The 15,107-nt window shown below is 35.0% G+C and overlaps 1 protein-coding gene across 2 annotated transcripts in view; it reads left to right on the forward strand.

Annotated features, from left to right (window-relative positions):
- EIF5B (eukaryotic translation initiation factor 5B) overlaps window positions 1-15,107 on the forward strand; it is an 81,171-nt gene that overhangs the window by 44,750 nt on the left and 21,314 nt on the right. Inside the window, exons 10-12 of one of the 2 annotated variants that reach the window (XM_090281785.1) lie at window positions 1,566-1,852; window positions 12,842-12,949; window positions 13,135-13,245. In XM_090281785.1, coding sequence (XP_090137911.1) covers window positions 1,566-1,852; window positions 12,842-12,949; window positions 13,135-13,245 — 506 coding nt within the window. The remainder of the gene's footprint in view (window positions 1-1,565; window positions 1,853-12,841; window positions 12,950-13,134; window positions 13,246-15,107) is intronic. The other variant, XM_090281786.1, reaches the window with a different exon arrangement.

Here is a 15,107-nt window from a genome sequence, read left to right on the forward strand (position 1 = left end):
AATTTTCTATTTTAAACCCCATAATAGCTTATTATTTTTTATAGTCTATTTAAATTTACCTATATTCTTAACTTTTTTGTGCTTAATTTCTTCCTGCATCTCTGACCTTCCATTTGGGATCATTTCTTCCTGCCTGAAGAACTTTTAGAATTTTCTTTAGTATGAATCCTTTAGTGAGACATTCATTCCATTTTTGCTTTTCTGAAAATATCTTTTTCTCATTTTTATTCTTGAAGGGCATTTTTACTGAGTGAGGAATTCTTTGCTGAAATTTTATTTAACACTTTGGATATATTATATATATTTCCTTGTCTTGTCCTTCATTATTTCTGTTGAGAATTTGGATATGAGCCTAAATTTTTTATGTGTCTTTTGTTTGCTGTGGTTTGATTTTATGTGGCTAGGGTTGATTTCTTTTTATTTTACCTGTAGAACTTTATGACTGTATGTTTTATGTTTTTATCATTTTTGCAATGTTATAGGCCAATATTTCCCCTCAGGGAATCTGGTTATGCCTAGGTAGACCTTCTTACTATATCATTGCATTGCATTTTTTCTTCTTTTCTGTATTTTCCACCTTATTGCGTCTCCATGGTTCATTCTGCATTGTTTCTTCTGATCTGTCTTCTGGCTCATTAATTTTCTCCTCAGGTTATTTTTCTTTCCTGTATTTTCAGTTTTAGAAATCCTTTTAACTACTTAATGACTTTTTTTTTACTTTCTAAAAATTTCAATTTCATCTTTTGCTGTCTGGATGTTAGAAACATAGTCATTTTAAAATTTTTGTTTTATAATTTCAGTGAAAGCCCTATTCGTATCTATATAATGGCTTTCTTCATGTGAATTGTTTTCTCATGTGCTTTGTTATTTTTATATATTGTGCTAGATATTATACTTGTAAAACTGTAGAAATTGTGGTCAAGGGTGGTATTTTCTTTTTTCAGAAAGAATTTCTGTGTACATTCTTCAGGAGTGAACTAGCAGTATAGAATCATCTTCTTCAAAATTCAGAATTCAGAGAACCTAGAAGTGTTCTGCCAAAACAGGGAGGTTCTATTTACTTCCTGTTCATCCGTACTGCTAGGGTGCAGTTCTTCAGGGTTTCACTTCACAGTAAGGGTGTTACCCAATGTCTGTCCACCTTGCCTCCCTAAATCCTTGGTAGCCCTGAACTCCCAATGCCCCTAATCACTGAGGGGCTAGTAAAAGCACTCACTGCTCAGTCTTTCAGCTGCTTCATCCAGAATCAGCACATGCTCTAGGGAAAAGAAGTACTAAGCATTGTGTTTTATCACCTTAGGTTTCTGTCCTCTCTCAGATCCTGGCTTAGTAATGTTTTTCTTTTTTATTAGCTAATGTATGGGTTAATGTATTAAATTTTCACTGTTAAATAGTGCTCTTTGTAACATGTAGACAAACATTTTGCATTTATTGTGCATGAAAATGTTAATTTGGAATGAATGATATTATGTTGCTGCCCTATTTGTCTTCAAGGTCTCTATTATTTTGGTGGAAATCTCATTTAAAATTTTTATTTATTTTAAATTCTCCTGTTTTTCTGAAAGAAGGAAACACTGTGCATATAGAAGTAAAAGAAAACCCTGAAGAAGAGGAGGAGGAGGAGGAGGAAGAAGAGAGTGAAGAAGAAGAGGAAGATGAAGAGGAAGATGAAGGAGAAAGTGAGGGCAGTGAAGGTGAAGAAGATGAAGAAAAGGTGTCAGATGAGAAAGATTCAGGGAAAACATTAGATAAAAAGCCAAGTAAAGAAATGAGCTCAGAATCTGAATATGACTCTGATGACGATCGAACTAAAGAAGAAAGAGTTTATGACAAAGCAAAGCGGAGGATTGAGGTATTTCTTTTTCCTTTTTTTTTTGCTCCTTTCCTACACAGTCCTCTGTAGTCACTAGAACTCTATTCCACAACAAAGTCTTTTATTGAACAGCACTTTTTAAAATAGTCTCAGAATAGTATCTTGACCAGTTTTTGTAAGTTGAGACATAATAGGTCCGGACACTTTTCTAATCCAGGGACCTAACTCCCTTATCTGAATGAGAAAGGTGACTGTTTCATCATGTTTTCCTTGTGTTCTCAAAATTTTAATGTTCTCTTTGAGTGATGGTTTCTAGGGTATGCAGAGGTATTCTGAGCATATGCCCTCTACTTAAAAACATTAGTTGTTTGTGTTGTATATTTAAGGTAGTCACTATGAGGCATCTGATCATTTAAGTTGTTTAGTGAGCTATTGATCTATATATTAAAGGGCACATACCTAGGAGACTTACTGTATTTTTCCTATTTAATGCAGTAGACTTCAAGAGGAAGTTTTCTTAAGTTACGTCTGCTTAGCATAAAGTAATACTCTAAAAACTAGTTTGCTTGAGGGGGCTAAGTTATTTTAAATCCAAAAACTATTTTAGCTTTCCTTTTCTTTTATCTTTTCATGAGTAATTCTAATTTTTCAATTTTGTGTTTTAATACCTGTATATCAGTGTTTGCCTTTTCATTCTTAGTCTAGATAGGGATACATTTTCTGAATTTCTAAAGGACTAAGAAGGACTGTTGTAAATTGGGGTTTCTTAACCTTGGCACTGTTGACAGATAATTCTTTGTTGTGGGGGCTGTCCTCTTTATTTTGGGATGTTAAGCAGTGTCTTTGTCCTCTACCCACTAGGTGCTAGTAGCATTCCCCTCCCTTTCCCCGGTTGTGACTCTGCTCCTTCCTATAGCACCTACTCAACCAACTGTCTTGCTCTTTACCCGTGTGTAAGAGTTTGTTTTGTGTTTGAAAATTTAAAAACAAGCAAACAAAATGGGTATAAGGCAGAAAGTAAGAATTCCTCCATTAGCTTACTCCCTAGGCTTGTTTGTAGTTCTGTGTATTAAAGTTTTAAAAAATGTCTAATTCAAAGTTATGTAATAAAATTTAGAGTTTTTTTTCACATAACAATATGCTATGGATCTCTTAGCTCAACACATTCGTAAGCAGCTTTGTTGAGATATACTTTACATACCACCAATCTGTTTTAAGTGTATAATTTAATGATATCTTATAAACTTACAGTTGTATAACCATAAACACACCTTAACTTTGGAATATTTTCATTAACCCCAAAAGAATCCTTGTGCCAATTTATGGTCATTCCCTATTCCTAGCCCTAGGCAACTACTGATCTATTTTGTCTCTATAGAGTTGTCTTTTCTGAAAATTTTATAAAAGTTCAATCCTGTAATATGTGGTCTTTTGTACCTGGCTTATTTTACTTACTCTGTTTCTTCATGTGGTAGTTATATTAATACTTTATTCCTTTTTATTGCCAAATAGTGTTTTGTTATATAAATACACCATATTTTATTATTATCCATTCACCAGTTAAAGGACATTTGAGTTGTTTCTACTTTTTGGCTATTATAAAAAGTATTGTTATAAACATTTTCATATGAGTCTTAGCATGGAAATGTGTTTTTATTTCTTTTGAATATATTCCTGAGGAGCGAAATTGATGAATAGTATGCTAGGTTCGTGTTTAATTTTTTCAAGAGCTGCCAAAGTATTTTTCCATAGTGGCTGCTCAATTATAGATTATCACCTGTTGAGGGTTCTAGTTTCTCTACATTCTCACTAATACTTATTATTGTCTGTCTTTTAAATTATTGGCATTCTAGTGGATGTGAAGTACTTTGTCTCACTATGGTTTTACATTTCCATAATGTTGAACATTTCTTCGTGTGCTATTGGCCATTTCTGTATCTTCATTGGTGAAACATTAATTCAATTTTTGTTCATCTTTAAATTTCATAATTTGACTTATTGAGTTGTAAGAAGGTTTTTTTTTTTTCATATTTTTCCCATTGATTGTCAGATGACAATTAATTGAACTGTTGTCCTTTGTAGTACTAACTAGCTGGGCACTCCACTGCACTGTCGTCGATATCATCTGTGATGGCACGTGGGTGGTGCCATCAGCATGGCAGCCCACAAACTGGGCAGTCCCCAGGATCTCTTCTAACGGTTCCAGAGAGATCTCTAGCTGAAGATCGCTGCTGTATCTGCCAGGCATTGTTGACAATCTCATCAAAAGTGATATTTCCACTGTGCTTAATGGTTTTTTTTTTTGCTTCTTTCTGTCTCTCGGTGGTTCTTATTGAGCTTGTGTGTTCTTAATGGTTGGTTTCACTGTAATTCTTAGACCCTTCTAGTCACCAGTTGCTTTGGTGATGCCATCACCAACCTTTTTTGGAGACAGGCCCGGGGGCCGATGTTGGGGGCCAGGGCAGACATGGCCCCTACTTCCTTCCCCACCCATTCACCTCAGGTGTAGGACTTCGATCACATCCGGGTCGAACTTTGGCAGCATGTTGGAGGTGGGCTGGTGTCTGTTGAATGAGCACAGATTCCAGACAATCAAAGCGAGTTGCACTAGGTCTCCACTGAGCCCAGAGCCTTTTCATTTTTTTTTAATGGTTTCTTTGAAATGCATCCTTTAAAAATTTTCATAACATCCAGTTTATCAAATATTTTTTTATAAAGCATACTTCTGGTGTTGTATTGAAGAAATCTTTGCCTAACCCAAGGTCATGAATACTTTGCTCTTTTTTCTTCTAAAAAATTTATACTTTTAGTTTCTTATATTTTTAGCTCTATGATTTAAGATAATCTTTATGATGTGAGGTAAGGGACTAAACTCATTCTTTATGTATGTAACCAGCATCATTGGTTGAAAAGGCTCTCCTTTCCCCATTGAATTGCTTTGACATCTTTGATAGATCAATTGATTGAAAATGTGAGGGTTTATTTTTGGATCTTCAGTTCTGTTTCATTCATCTATTTATTTGTTTTTATGCCAGTACCACACTGTCTTGGTTGCTCTAGTTTATAGTAAATTTTGACATTGGGAAATGTTAGTCTTCCAGTGCTGTTCTTTCTTTTCAATATTGTTTTGGCTAGTCTAGGTCACTTGCTTTTTCAAATAAATTTTAGTGTCACCTTGTCAATTTCTGCAAAAAGCGAACTTAGATTTTGATAGACATTGTGTTGAATTTATAGATCAATTTAGGGAGAATTACCATTTAATAATATTGAGTCTTCCAATCCATGAAAATAGGCTGTCTCTTCATATACTTAGAGCTTTTAAATTTTCTCTTTATCAGTGTATTACAGTTTTCAGATTACAAGATTTGTAATTCTTTTGTAAAATTTATTACTAAGTATTTTATTGTTTTTGATGCTTTTGTGAATAGGGTCATATTTTTATTTATTTTTAAGCTGGAGGAAACTTTACTAAAATATAATATGAAAAACATTTTGATCATCCGGGTTTGAGGAAAAATATTTTTCTCTAAATAAAAAGTAACTTTTTCTTTTTGTTCTATTACAGTTGTCCCAATTTTCCCCCCATTACTCTTCCCTACTCCTCCCTCTCCATCCCCCAGTCAGTCCCCATCCTGTTGTCCATGTCCATGGGCCATTTACATTAGTTCCTTGACTAGACCCTTCCCCTTCTTTCCCCACTCCTCCCCCTCCTCACTCAGTCTGTTCCTTGTTTTCATGCCTCTGGTTCTGTTTGCTCATTTGTTTTGTTCATGAGGCTTCTGTTATAGGTGAGATCATATGCTATTTGTCTTTCACCACCTGGCTTTTTAAAATTTTCATTGCTAGTATAAATAAATACAGGTTTGGTTTTTTTGGTTTTTGTTTTTTTGTAGATTAATATTATATCCTGCAACTGTACAGAACTTTTTTATTCTAATAATTTCTTATGGATTCCTTAGAATTTTCTTCATTCAGTGTCATGTTCTCTATCAAAGGACAATTTTAATTCTTCACTTTCAGTATCATTGCTGCTTATTTCTTTTTCTTGTGTAATTTCCCTGCCTAGAACAATACATTGTTGAATAGAAGTGGTTAAGAGCAGACATACTTGCCTTGTTCCTAGTCTTTGCGAAGAAATCATTCAGATTTTAACCATTAACTATGTTAGCGGAAGGTTTTTGATAGCACCTTTTATCATTTTGAGGAAATTCTTTTCTTTTCCTGGTTTGTTGAGATTTTCTATCATGAATGGATGATGGATGCCTTTTGTATGTCTATTGAATGGTTCTTTTTCTTTTACAGTATTAATGTATGCTGTGTTAATTGGTATTCAAAAGTAAACCAACCTTGCATTTCTGCAACAAATTTCACTTGATCATGGTATATATTCCTCTTTATGTGTTAACTTGATTTGGTTTGTAATATTTTGTTGAGGATTTTGTGATTTATACCCATGAGTGATATTTATCAATAGCTTTCTTGTCATATAATGTGTTTGTCTGGCTTCGGTTTCAGTTTAATATTAGCCTCCTAGGATTAGTTGGAAAGTGTTCCTTCTCTGTTTTCTGTAAGAAAACTTACTGTTTTAAATGTTTGGCAGAATTTACTAATAAAGCTTTTTTATGGGAAGACTTTAAAATTACTAATTCAATTTCTTATCATTTATTTGTCATTTATCTTGTTCTGAGTAATTTTTGTCTTTCTAATAATTATGTTTTACTTCAGCTGTAAACATAAAGTTGTTCATTACAATATCCTACAATCCTATAAGTTCTGTGAAGTCAATTGTGGTGTTGTCTCTTTTGATTCTGATTTTGGTGATTTGTGTTGCCTCTCTCTTTCCCTTAGTCTAGCTAGAGTTTTTCCATCTCTTTCATGTTCCAAGACCCAGTTATTGTTTTCATTAATTTTTCTGTTTTCTCTTTATTTGATCTTTTTACTAGTCTTTATTATTTTCTTTTCTAAGTTTGGGCTTAATTTCCTCATTGGCTAATTTTTTTAGGATAACAAGTTAAATTATTGATTTGAAATTTTTCTTCTTTTCTAACTATATAGGCATTTAAAATTACAGATCTCATAAATTTTGGTATGTGGTATTTTTGTTTTCCTTTAGTTCAGAGTATTTTCTAATTTACTGTTTCTTTCTTGACCCATGTGTTATTGAGAAGTACATTGTCTTAATTTACAAATGCTTGTAGATTTCATTATTTTCCTTTAGTTGTTAAGGCTAAATTCTGACTATTGTGGTCAAGCAACATACTTTGTATGATTTTTGCCATTTAAAAATAATTAAAAGTTGTCTTATTCTTAGCATATGGTCTCTTCTGGAAAATGTTTTTTGTGCCCTAAGGAAGAATATGGATTCTGCTGTGGTGGGTCTGGTGTTTATTTAGGTCAGATCGGTTGATAGTGTTGTTAAATTTTCTGTATACTTGCTCATTTTATATGTAGTTTTTCTATTTAATATTGAAAGTGGGTTATTGAAGTTTCTAATTTACTCTTGAATTGTATACCTTAGTAACTTTTTTTTTTGGTCTGGCATTAATATAGCTACTCCAGCTATCTTATGTATGCTGTGTCTTTTTCAGTCTATTTGTGTCTTTGTATCTAAAGTGTCTCCATGCATCACGAAGGTGAATCTTGCTGTTTATCCAGTTACACAATCTGCCTTAAAGAGTATTTAATTGATTCACATTTTAAAAATTACGTATATGGTTGGATTTTCTTCTCCCTTTTTGCTATTTGTTTTTCTACATATTTGCATGTCTTTTGTCTTTTTTTTTTAATGTTATTTTCTTAATGATTGCTCTAGGCATTAAAATATGTATCTTACTTTAGATTATTAGTAGCTTAATTATAGTAAAATACAAACTTTCTTCTAATATAGATAAATCCATTCTTTCCACCTTCCTATGTGCTGTTATTGTTATATATGTTTATAAATGTTCTAGACTCAGTAAAAAACAGTGGATGTTATTAATGTCTTATTTGGTCTTATGATGTATCTTTTATATGAATTAAGAGAAGAAAGGAGAAAATATATTTATAGGATTTTAATTTTAACCTAAATGTTAACATTTCTGGAATCCCTCATTTCTTCAGATGGATTGTTTCTGCCTTCTTTTTTTGCTATAGTATAGCTCCCTCCCTTACCTTGCCTTTTGTGCTCTTTGTAAGATTTATTACACCCTTATATATTAATAAGCTTCAGCATAAAACCTTAAAATTATTTTGTGAAATTATCTTTTAAGCCACATAAATAAATAAAATAGAAAAAGATAAATTTTCTTAAGTATATTTTATTGGTTATGTTGTTACAGTAGTCTCAATTTTTTTTCCCTTTGCTCCCCTCTGCCCAGTACCCCACTTCCCTCCACCAGTCCCCACCTCACTTAGTTCATGTCCATGGGTCGTGCATATAAGTTCTTTGGCTTCACCCTTTCCTATATTATTATTAACTTCCCCCTGTCTATTTTGTACCAACCAATTATGCTTCTTAATCTCTGCACCATTTCCCCATTTCTCCCCCTTCACCCTTCCAGCTGATAACCCTCCAAATGATCCCCATACCCATGATTCTGTTCCTATTCTGGTTTGCTTAGTTGGATTTTGTTTTTATTTTTAGATTTAGTTGTTGATAGTTGCGATTTTGTTGTCACTTTAATATTCATAATTTTGGTCTTTTTCTTAAGTAAGCCCCTTTGACATTTCATATAATAATAGCTTGGTGATGATAAGCTCCTTTAGCTTTACCTTTTCTGGGAAGCACTTTATCTGCCCTTCCATTCTAAATGATAGCTTTGCTGGATAGAGTAATCTTGGTTGTAAGTCCTTGCTTTTCATCAGTTGAATACATCTTGCCAGTCCCTTCTTGCTTGCTAAGTTTCTTTTGAGAAATCAGCTGATAGTATAATAGGAACTCCTTTGCAGATAACTCTGCTTTTTTCTTGCTGCTCTTAGGATTCTCTCTTTATCTTTAACCTTTGGCATTTTAATCATAATGTGTCTTGGTGTGGTCCCCTCTGGGTCCAGTTTGCCCAGGACTCTCTGTCCTTCCTGGACTTGTATGTATATTTCCTTCACAAAACTTGGGAAGTTTTTCTTCATTATTTTTTCACATAAGTTTTCAATTTCTTGCTCTTCCTCTTTTCCTTCTGGCACCCCCATGATTCAGATGTTGGCATGTTTAAAGTTGTCCCAGAGGTTCCCAAGCCTTTTCTCATTTTTTTCAGTTCTTGTTTCTTCATTCTGTACTAGTTGACTGTTTATTTCTTCCTTATGTTCCAAATCATTGATTTGAACCCAGGTTTCCTTCCTTTCATTATTGGTTTTGTGTGGATTTTCCTTCATTTCATTTAGCATAGCCTTCACTTCTTCCCTTATGCGTTTACCGTACATAAGCATATCTGTCAAGCCTGTGAGCATCTTTATCACCAGTGTTTTGAACTCTGTGTCTGTTAGGTTGGCTATCTCCTTGTCACTTAGTTCTCCCACTGGAACCTTGATCTGTTTCCCCTTTTGGGCCATACTTCTCTGTCTCCTCATCTTGAGAGGCTCCTGTGTTTGTTTGCTTTTTTGTCTTAGATGGAGCTGTCGCTCCTGTTACGTTGTAAGGGGCGTAGCCTCAGGGATTCGTCAGTGCAGGGTGACCTGTTTCACCATGTTGTGGCGCTGTGTGTGGGGGAGGGGTCAGAGAGGGAACAATGCTGCTTGCTCAGCACTCGCCCTTTTTCCAGGCACTTTTCCTACTTCTGTTTGGGCCCAGTGCCTCTCTAGCTGTTGCTCTGGCCGTTGTTCCCAGAGTGGGTGTATATGTGGCCATTCTAGGACTGTGGGGGCCCTTTAAACAAGAGGACTCTGCTGAGAGACCAGCAGTTTCTTCCTCCGCCCCAACACCCACTGGTTTGCACAGTCAGAAGCAATGAGGCTTTATTTTCCCCAGCACTGGGACTGTGAGCTGCACGATCTGGTCTGGTGCTGGGAGTGCTCCCCAGGTGTCCCTTTCTTCTTTTTAAAATATGTGACTGCACTTTCCACCAGTGTGCCGCTGCCACTACTCCCGCTGCCAGCACACTGTGTCCTCTGCCCCGGCTCTGCCCCTCCTACCTGTCTGGATGAGTATTTCTTCTTTATATCTTTGTTTGTTGGACTTCCATGCAGCTTGATTTTCTGGAACTTTGGTTGTCTCTAGTTTTGAGGTAGTTGTATTCCTTCTTAGTTGTGGAGGGAGATGCAGTGTGTCTGTCTAGGCCTCCATCTTGGCCAGAACTAACATATTTATAATAGCTGCTTTCAAGTTTTTGTCTGCTAAGTCCAAAATCTGGGTCTAAGATTTTGTTTACCACTTTTCCTCCTGTGTTTTTATATATATATATAGTAACATTTTTCTGTTTCTTTGTATGTCTTGTAAATATTTTTTGACAAGTGGACATCTCAGAATATAGCAAGCCTGAATTCCGTTGGTTTCCTACAAATGCAGTGGCTTTACCCATTTATGTTTATGTGCTTATTCTGTGGAGTCTTTTGTTTGTTTCTCAGTTTTTTTGGTTCATTTTAAAATTCTTGTTCTTATTTTTAAACCTGGGCCTTGTGCACAGGTTAGCTTATTTTAGTGGTCAGCCAAATGATTTGTCCCATTGTTGTGCTTAACCTTGGGGCAGGATGGCTTCTGCCATTTGCCAGTGGATCTGGCAGTTTTCTAGTCTGCTCTGGTTTTCACTTTATGCATTCACAAGGCTTGTTGAGCCAGGAACAAGTAAGTCGCTAAGGACCTCTCTGGTCTCTTCTGACAGCCTTCAAAAGGAGCACAGCCTTACAGACCACCAGAATTAACTCGAATCTTACCATTGCCTACTCTGTTTGTCTTACTCAGAAGACCTCCCTGTTAAATTTCTGACTGATGTACCAGGTTATCTCTTACTTCCCCAATATTGAGACCTTAATCTAGTTGTGATTTTAGCCTTGTCTCTTTGTTTGCCATTGAGATCATGATGGTTTATTACAGTGCTCTAAGGCATGGAATCCCCCCGTCTTCCTCTCTCATAGCACTTCTTCCCCATGGAGCAGGGGGAGTGAGAGGAGTGTGACCGTGCAGCTCCAGACTAAAACTGCACAGGCTTCCAGTGCTCCTAACTGATGGTCAGTTGACTTTCTTGAGTTAAATGTTTCTCAGATATGTTACATGCCGTTGGCCAATTTCTAGTCTGTAAGTGGTTGTTTAGACTTTGGTCCAGTTTTTTCTTTTTGGGGAGAGGATTTGCTGAGCTCCTTATTTCACCATTCAAGAAGTCCTGACTCAGCACCGTAACAGCTACATATTGTATTCCATTTTATAGAAGGATTCTATTTTAACTTTATATTGATCCACTTGGACTATCATAACAAAATACCATGGATTGGGTGGTTTAAATAACAAATTATTTTCTGACAGTTCTTGAGGCTAGAAGTTCAAGATTAAAGTGCCAGCCGGGTTGTTTTCTGGTGATAGCTCTCTTCTTGGCTTGTAGATGGCTGCCTTCTCACTGAGTCTTCACCTGGCCTTGATTTTTTATTTCTCTTTTTGTAAGGATACCAGACCTATCAGATTAGGGCCCTGCCCTTATAATGTCATTTTACTTTAATTACCTCAGTTAAGTCCCTCTCTCCAAATACAGTCAAATTTAGAGGGTGGGGCTTCATTGTATGAGTTTGGGAGAGATACATTTCAGTCCATAACAAACTTCATGATTCTCAAAGCTTGCTACATATTATTATTTTCTGAAATAGACCCCAGATTTCCAAAGTAGCTACATTGTGGATAGTGGTCTCTATCTACATAGCCAGATATGTATCATCAGTTTGGGGTTTTGGCAACACTCATTGAGAAATCCCCCACTAAAAATTAAGTGGTTACTCATTTTCACTATTATAAACCATACTGCAGTGAACAAACACTATGGTGCACATGCATCTTTGTGTCCTTGTCCTGTCATTGTTTCGGGACAAATACTTAGAGATAGAATTTGAGTTAAAATATATACTATATTGCCTTTCAGAAAATTTTAACACTTTATCAAATGAGAGAGAAGGTAATTTTTTACCATATTAAATCCTAAAGTCAGGATGTTTGCATTCCAGTCGTATATACTGTGAAGCTCTTGTTTATTGCTCTTTGCTAGTAAATAGTGACATCTCACTTTGACATTTTAAAGCTTTATAAAATTCCACTTCCTACAGAAAGATCCAGTGTCAAGTGGTAGAAATAAAAATAGTTTCTACAAAAAATGGTTTTTAGTTGGAGAATAGTATTGTAATTGGTTTACTTCAGAGTTTGGATGAAAGCCTTATCTCATATGAATGCCAGCTTGATTGTGCTTGAAAGGTTGTCATTTGAAATAAGAACTGCTGGCATGTGTTTTTGTTTGGCTCTCAGAAAGTGACAGTACTTAGGTAAATGCTAAAGAGATGCATTGTGGTTCAAGGACAAACTCTCCTGCTTAGTGGTATATTAGGAAGGTGAGAAATGCCACTGGATGCCTTAGGCTGAGGCATCAGTAAACGTTCTCCTAACTGAAAGGTGTCATAAGTGTTTATATACCAGACAAAGTTTTGAAATAAATTGCTTTAAAGTGTTTGCAACTCTGAAGTTCTAATGAAATATTTTGAATGAGAGTATACCTCTTTTTATATAACCCCCACATAAGTTAGAGGTTGTACTATATAGTAAATGTGACAGAAAGATCAATTTCTTTTCTATTCATTCTGTTCCATAAATTAGTCATGTACAGAAGTGTTCCAGAGTTTGAGCCAATACTTCATATTATTATTATGCATGGTAACAGTGCTACTCTGAAAGCTACTTTAACCATCTTTCTCCTGTTCAAAGGTACTGGGATGGCAATTAGATTGTAAAGCTCACTTTGAAAATTAATTAAGTGTAGTTAAATCAACAAAGAACTTGATGAGGTTGTAGCATTCTCTATAAGATAAAATAATTTAAAAAATAATAATGATAGGGTTTGAAATATTTGAGATTTTTTTCCTTCCTAGAAACGGCGACTTGAACATAGTAAAAATGTAAATACGGAAAAACTGAGAGCCCCTGTTATTTGTGTACTTGGACATGTGGACACTGGGAAGACAAAAATTCTAGATAAGGTAAGAAAATATTGTAATGTATTGATAGAACTTTTTAAATAAATGAATGATACCTTATAAAAAAACTAATACAAACTCAGCACATACATGTAATTCTCTGTACAGTAAATAAGTTACTGCTTTTTATTACTTTTGCTCCTTTTTGCATTTTGAAATACAAATCTCAATATGCTGTCTTATCCTAGCTTCGTCACACACATGTACAAGATGGTGAAGCAGGTGGTATCACACAGCAAATTGGTGCCACCAATGTTCCTCTTGAAGCTATTAATGAACAGACTAAGATGATTAAAAATGTAAGTGTACTGTATTTCATGTGTTTTAATCTCTAAAATGAGATATAAACTATTTCAAACATAGAAAACAAAGAACAGAATAGTATAACAGACCTATATGTTCACATTCTTAATTAACATATATGCCATTTTGCCCTGTTTTGCTTCAGACCTTTTTTTAAGCAATAAAACATTAGATTATTGTAGGACCCATCACATTCTGTTTTCTTTCCTCTCGCTACAAGAGGCCCATCACTCTTCTGAAGTTATAGTATGTTCTTCTCTCTATGTTTTAACACTTTTCCATAGCTCTCCATGTTTGAAAATAGAGTTTCCTCCCCCACTCCTTTTTTCCTTCTATCAGATTACTTATATGTATTTTTAATTTTCTAATTTTCTGAGTTCTGGAAATGTTACATTTATGCTAATTGTAACATGATAAGGAAAATCACAAAAGATTAACATAAAGCTTAATGAATCATAATGATTAATGCAGACACCCTTTGTGTCACCCCTGTTAGGAGAGGCAGCCTTGCCAGTTCCCTCAGAAGCACTCGATGCCCCTTTCTGATCAAAGCCTTCTTCCACCCAGAAGCAACTTATAAAGTAATCTCTACCTTTTATTGTGTTAGTGGTTGCAAATGTTGATATTCCAGTCCCCTTACCCATACTTATTTATTGGATTACTTCTGTAGAGAAACTACTGTTTTGTTAGTGATCCTGTGTATGGGAAAGGCAGAATGAATGTCTGATCTTTTTATTTACCAGATTTTAAGATAGTGACCAGTTTGTCTTGGTTTTGTATTATAAACTCTTGAATTGAAACATGTTTACTGTGTTTTAATCCATTTCAGTTATGTTGTACTGAGATAGTCCCATCTTTGCCCGGTGTTTGGCTCCTGAGTCTTTTAGGTACAGTAATTCTGGTACTCTTACTCCTCTCTTGCTGCATCCAGGCTGTCTGGTGTAGTAGGATGTTCTAGGCTTGTGTCATATATAACATGGTCCAGCCCTGGAACTGGGCCTTGCAAACAGTACCCCAGTTCCATTGTCACAGCAGGTCACGCATAGCATATATTATTATGTGCTAGCATGTAGTAGTCTTATTAGTCTTAGTTCTGTATATAGAAAAGGTCTGTGAGCTTGTCTCTCCACTTTTTGTTTTGTGTGCTTGTGTTTTATGAAGCCTCTTTACTGGTCTATTCCTAGGGAAGGAATAATGGCAATAATATTCCTTGAGTTTTTTGAATATTGAAAAATTACTTGTGGCCTTCATCCTGGAAAGCCAGTTGGGTACATTTTATTTCCTTAAGTATCTTAAATTACTCCAAATTCTTCTCACATAAAGTACTACCTTTCAGGTTTGATCACAAGCTGGTTTTTGTCTTAAAAAGTAACGTCTTTTTTTATGTTGATGTTGGCTGTTCTGGGTCAATTTTCTAGTTACATGGTCTTCTATTTAAGTATGTAGTTTAACAATCTTTGTTTTAGGACAGTTTTCTTGAATTGCAATTTTTCAGATTTGTAACTTAAAATTTATTGTTGTTTTTTTTACCAGTTATTTCTATGTCATTTGGGAGTTTATTCCACCAGTTGTCAAGATACATTAAATAGCTTATTATACCAGTTGCCAGAGCTTGAAATCTGGTGTTATTTTAGAACATAATTAAGGGGCATGATTTTTATTATGCCTGTATTAAAGTTCTTTGGGTAATGTTTATGTGACAATTATAAGTGTTTGTATTCCAGACACTAAAGTGGAAATAATTTTGGTGCTCAGTGTGTTGTTTTAGGATCGCCAGGATGCAAATTTGAGTCATTTTTAACTAGATCGGAAGGTAGAATTTTGTAAAAAAAAAAATTGAAGATTGTCATAAAGTATA

Source organism: Furipterus horrens, unplaced genomic scaffold (assembly GCF_987537825.1).
Source record: "Furipterus horrens unplaced genomic scaffold, mFurHor1.1.pri manual_scaffold_6, whole genome shotgun sequence".
Classification (NCBI taxonomy): Eukaryota; Metazoa; Chordata; class Mammalia; order Chiroptera; family Furipteridae; genus Furipterus; species Furipterus horrens.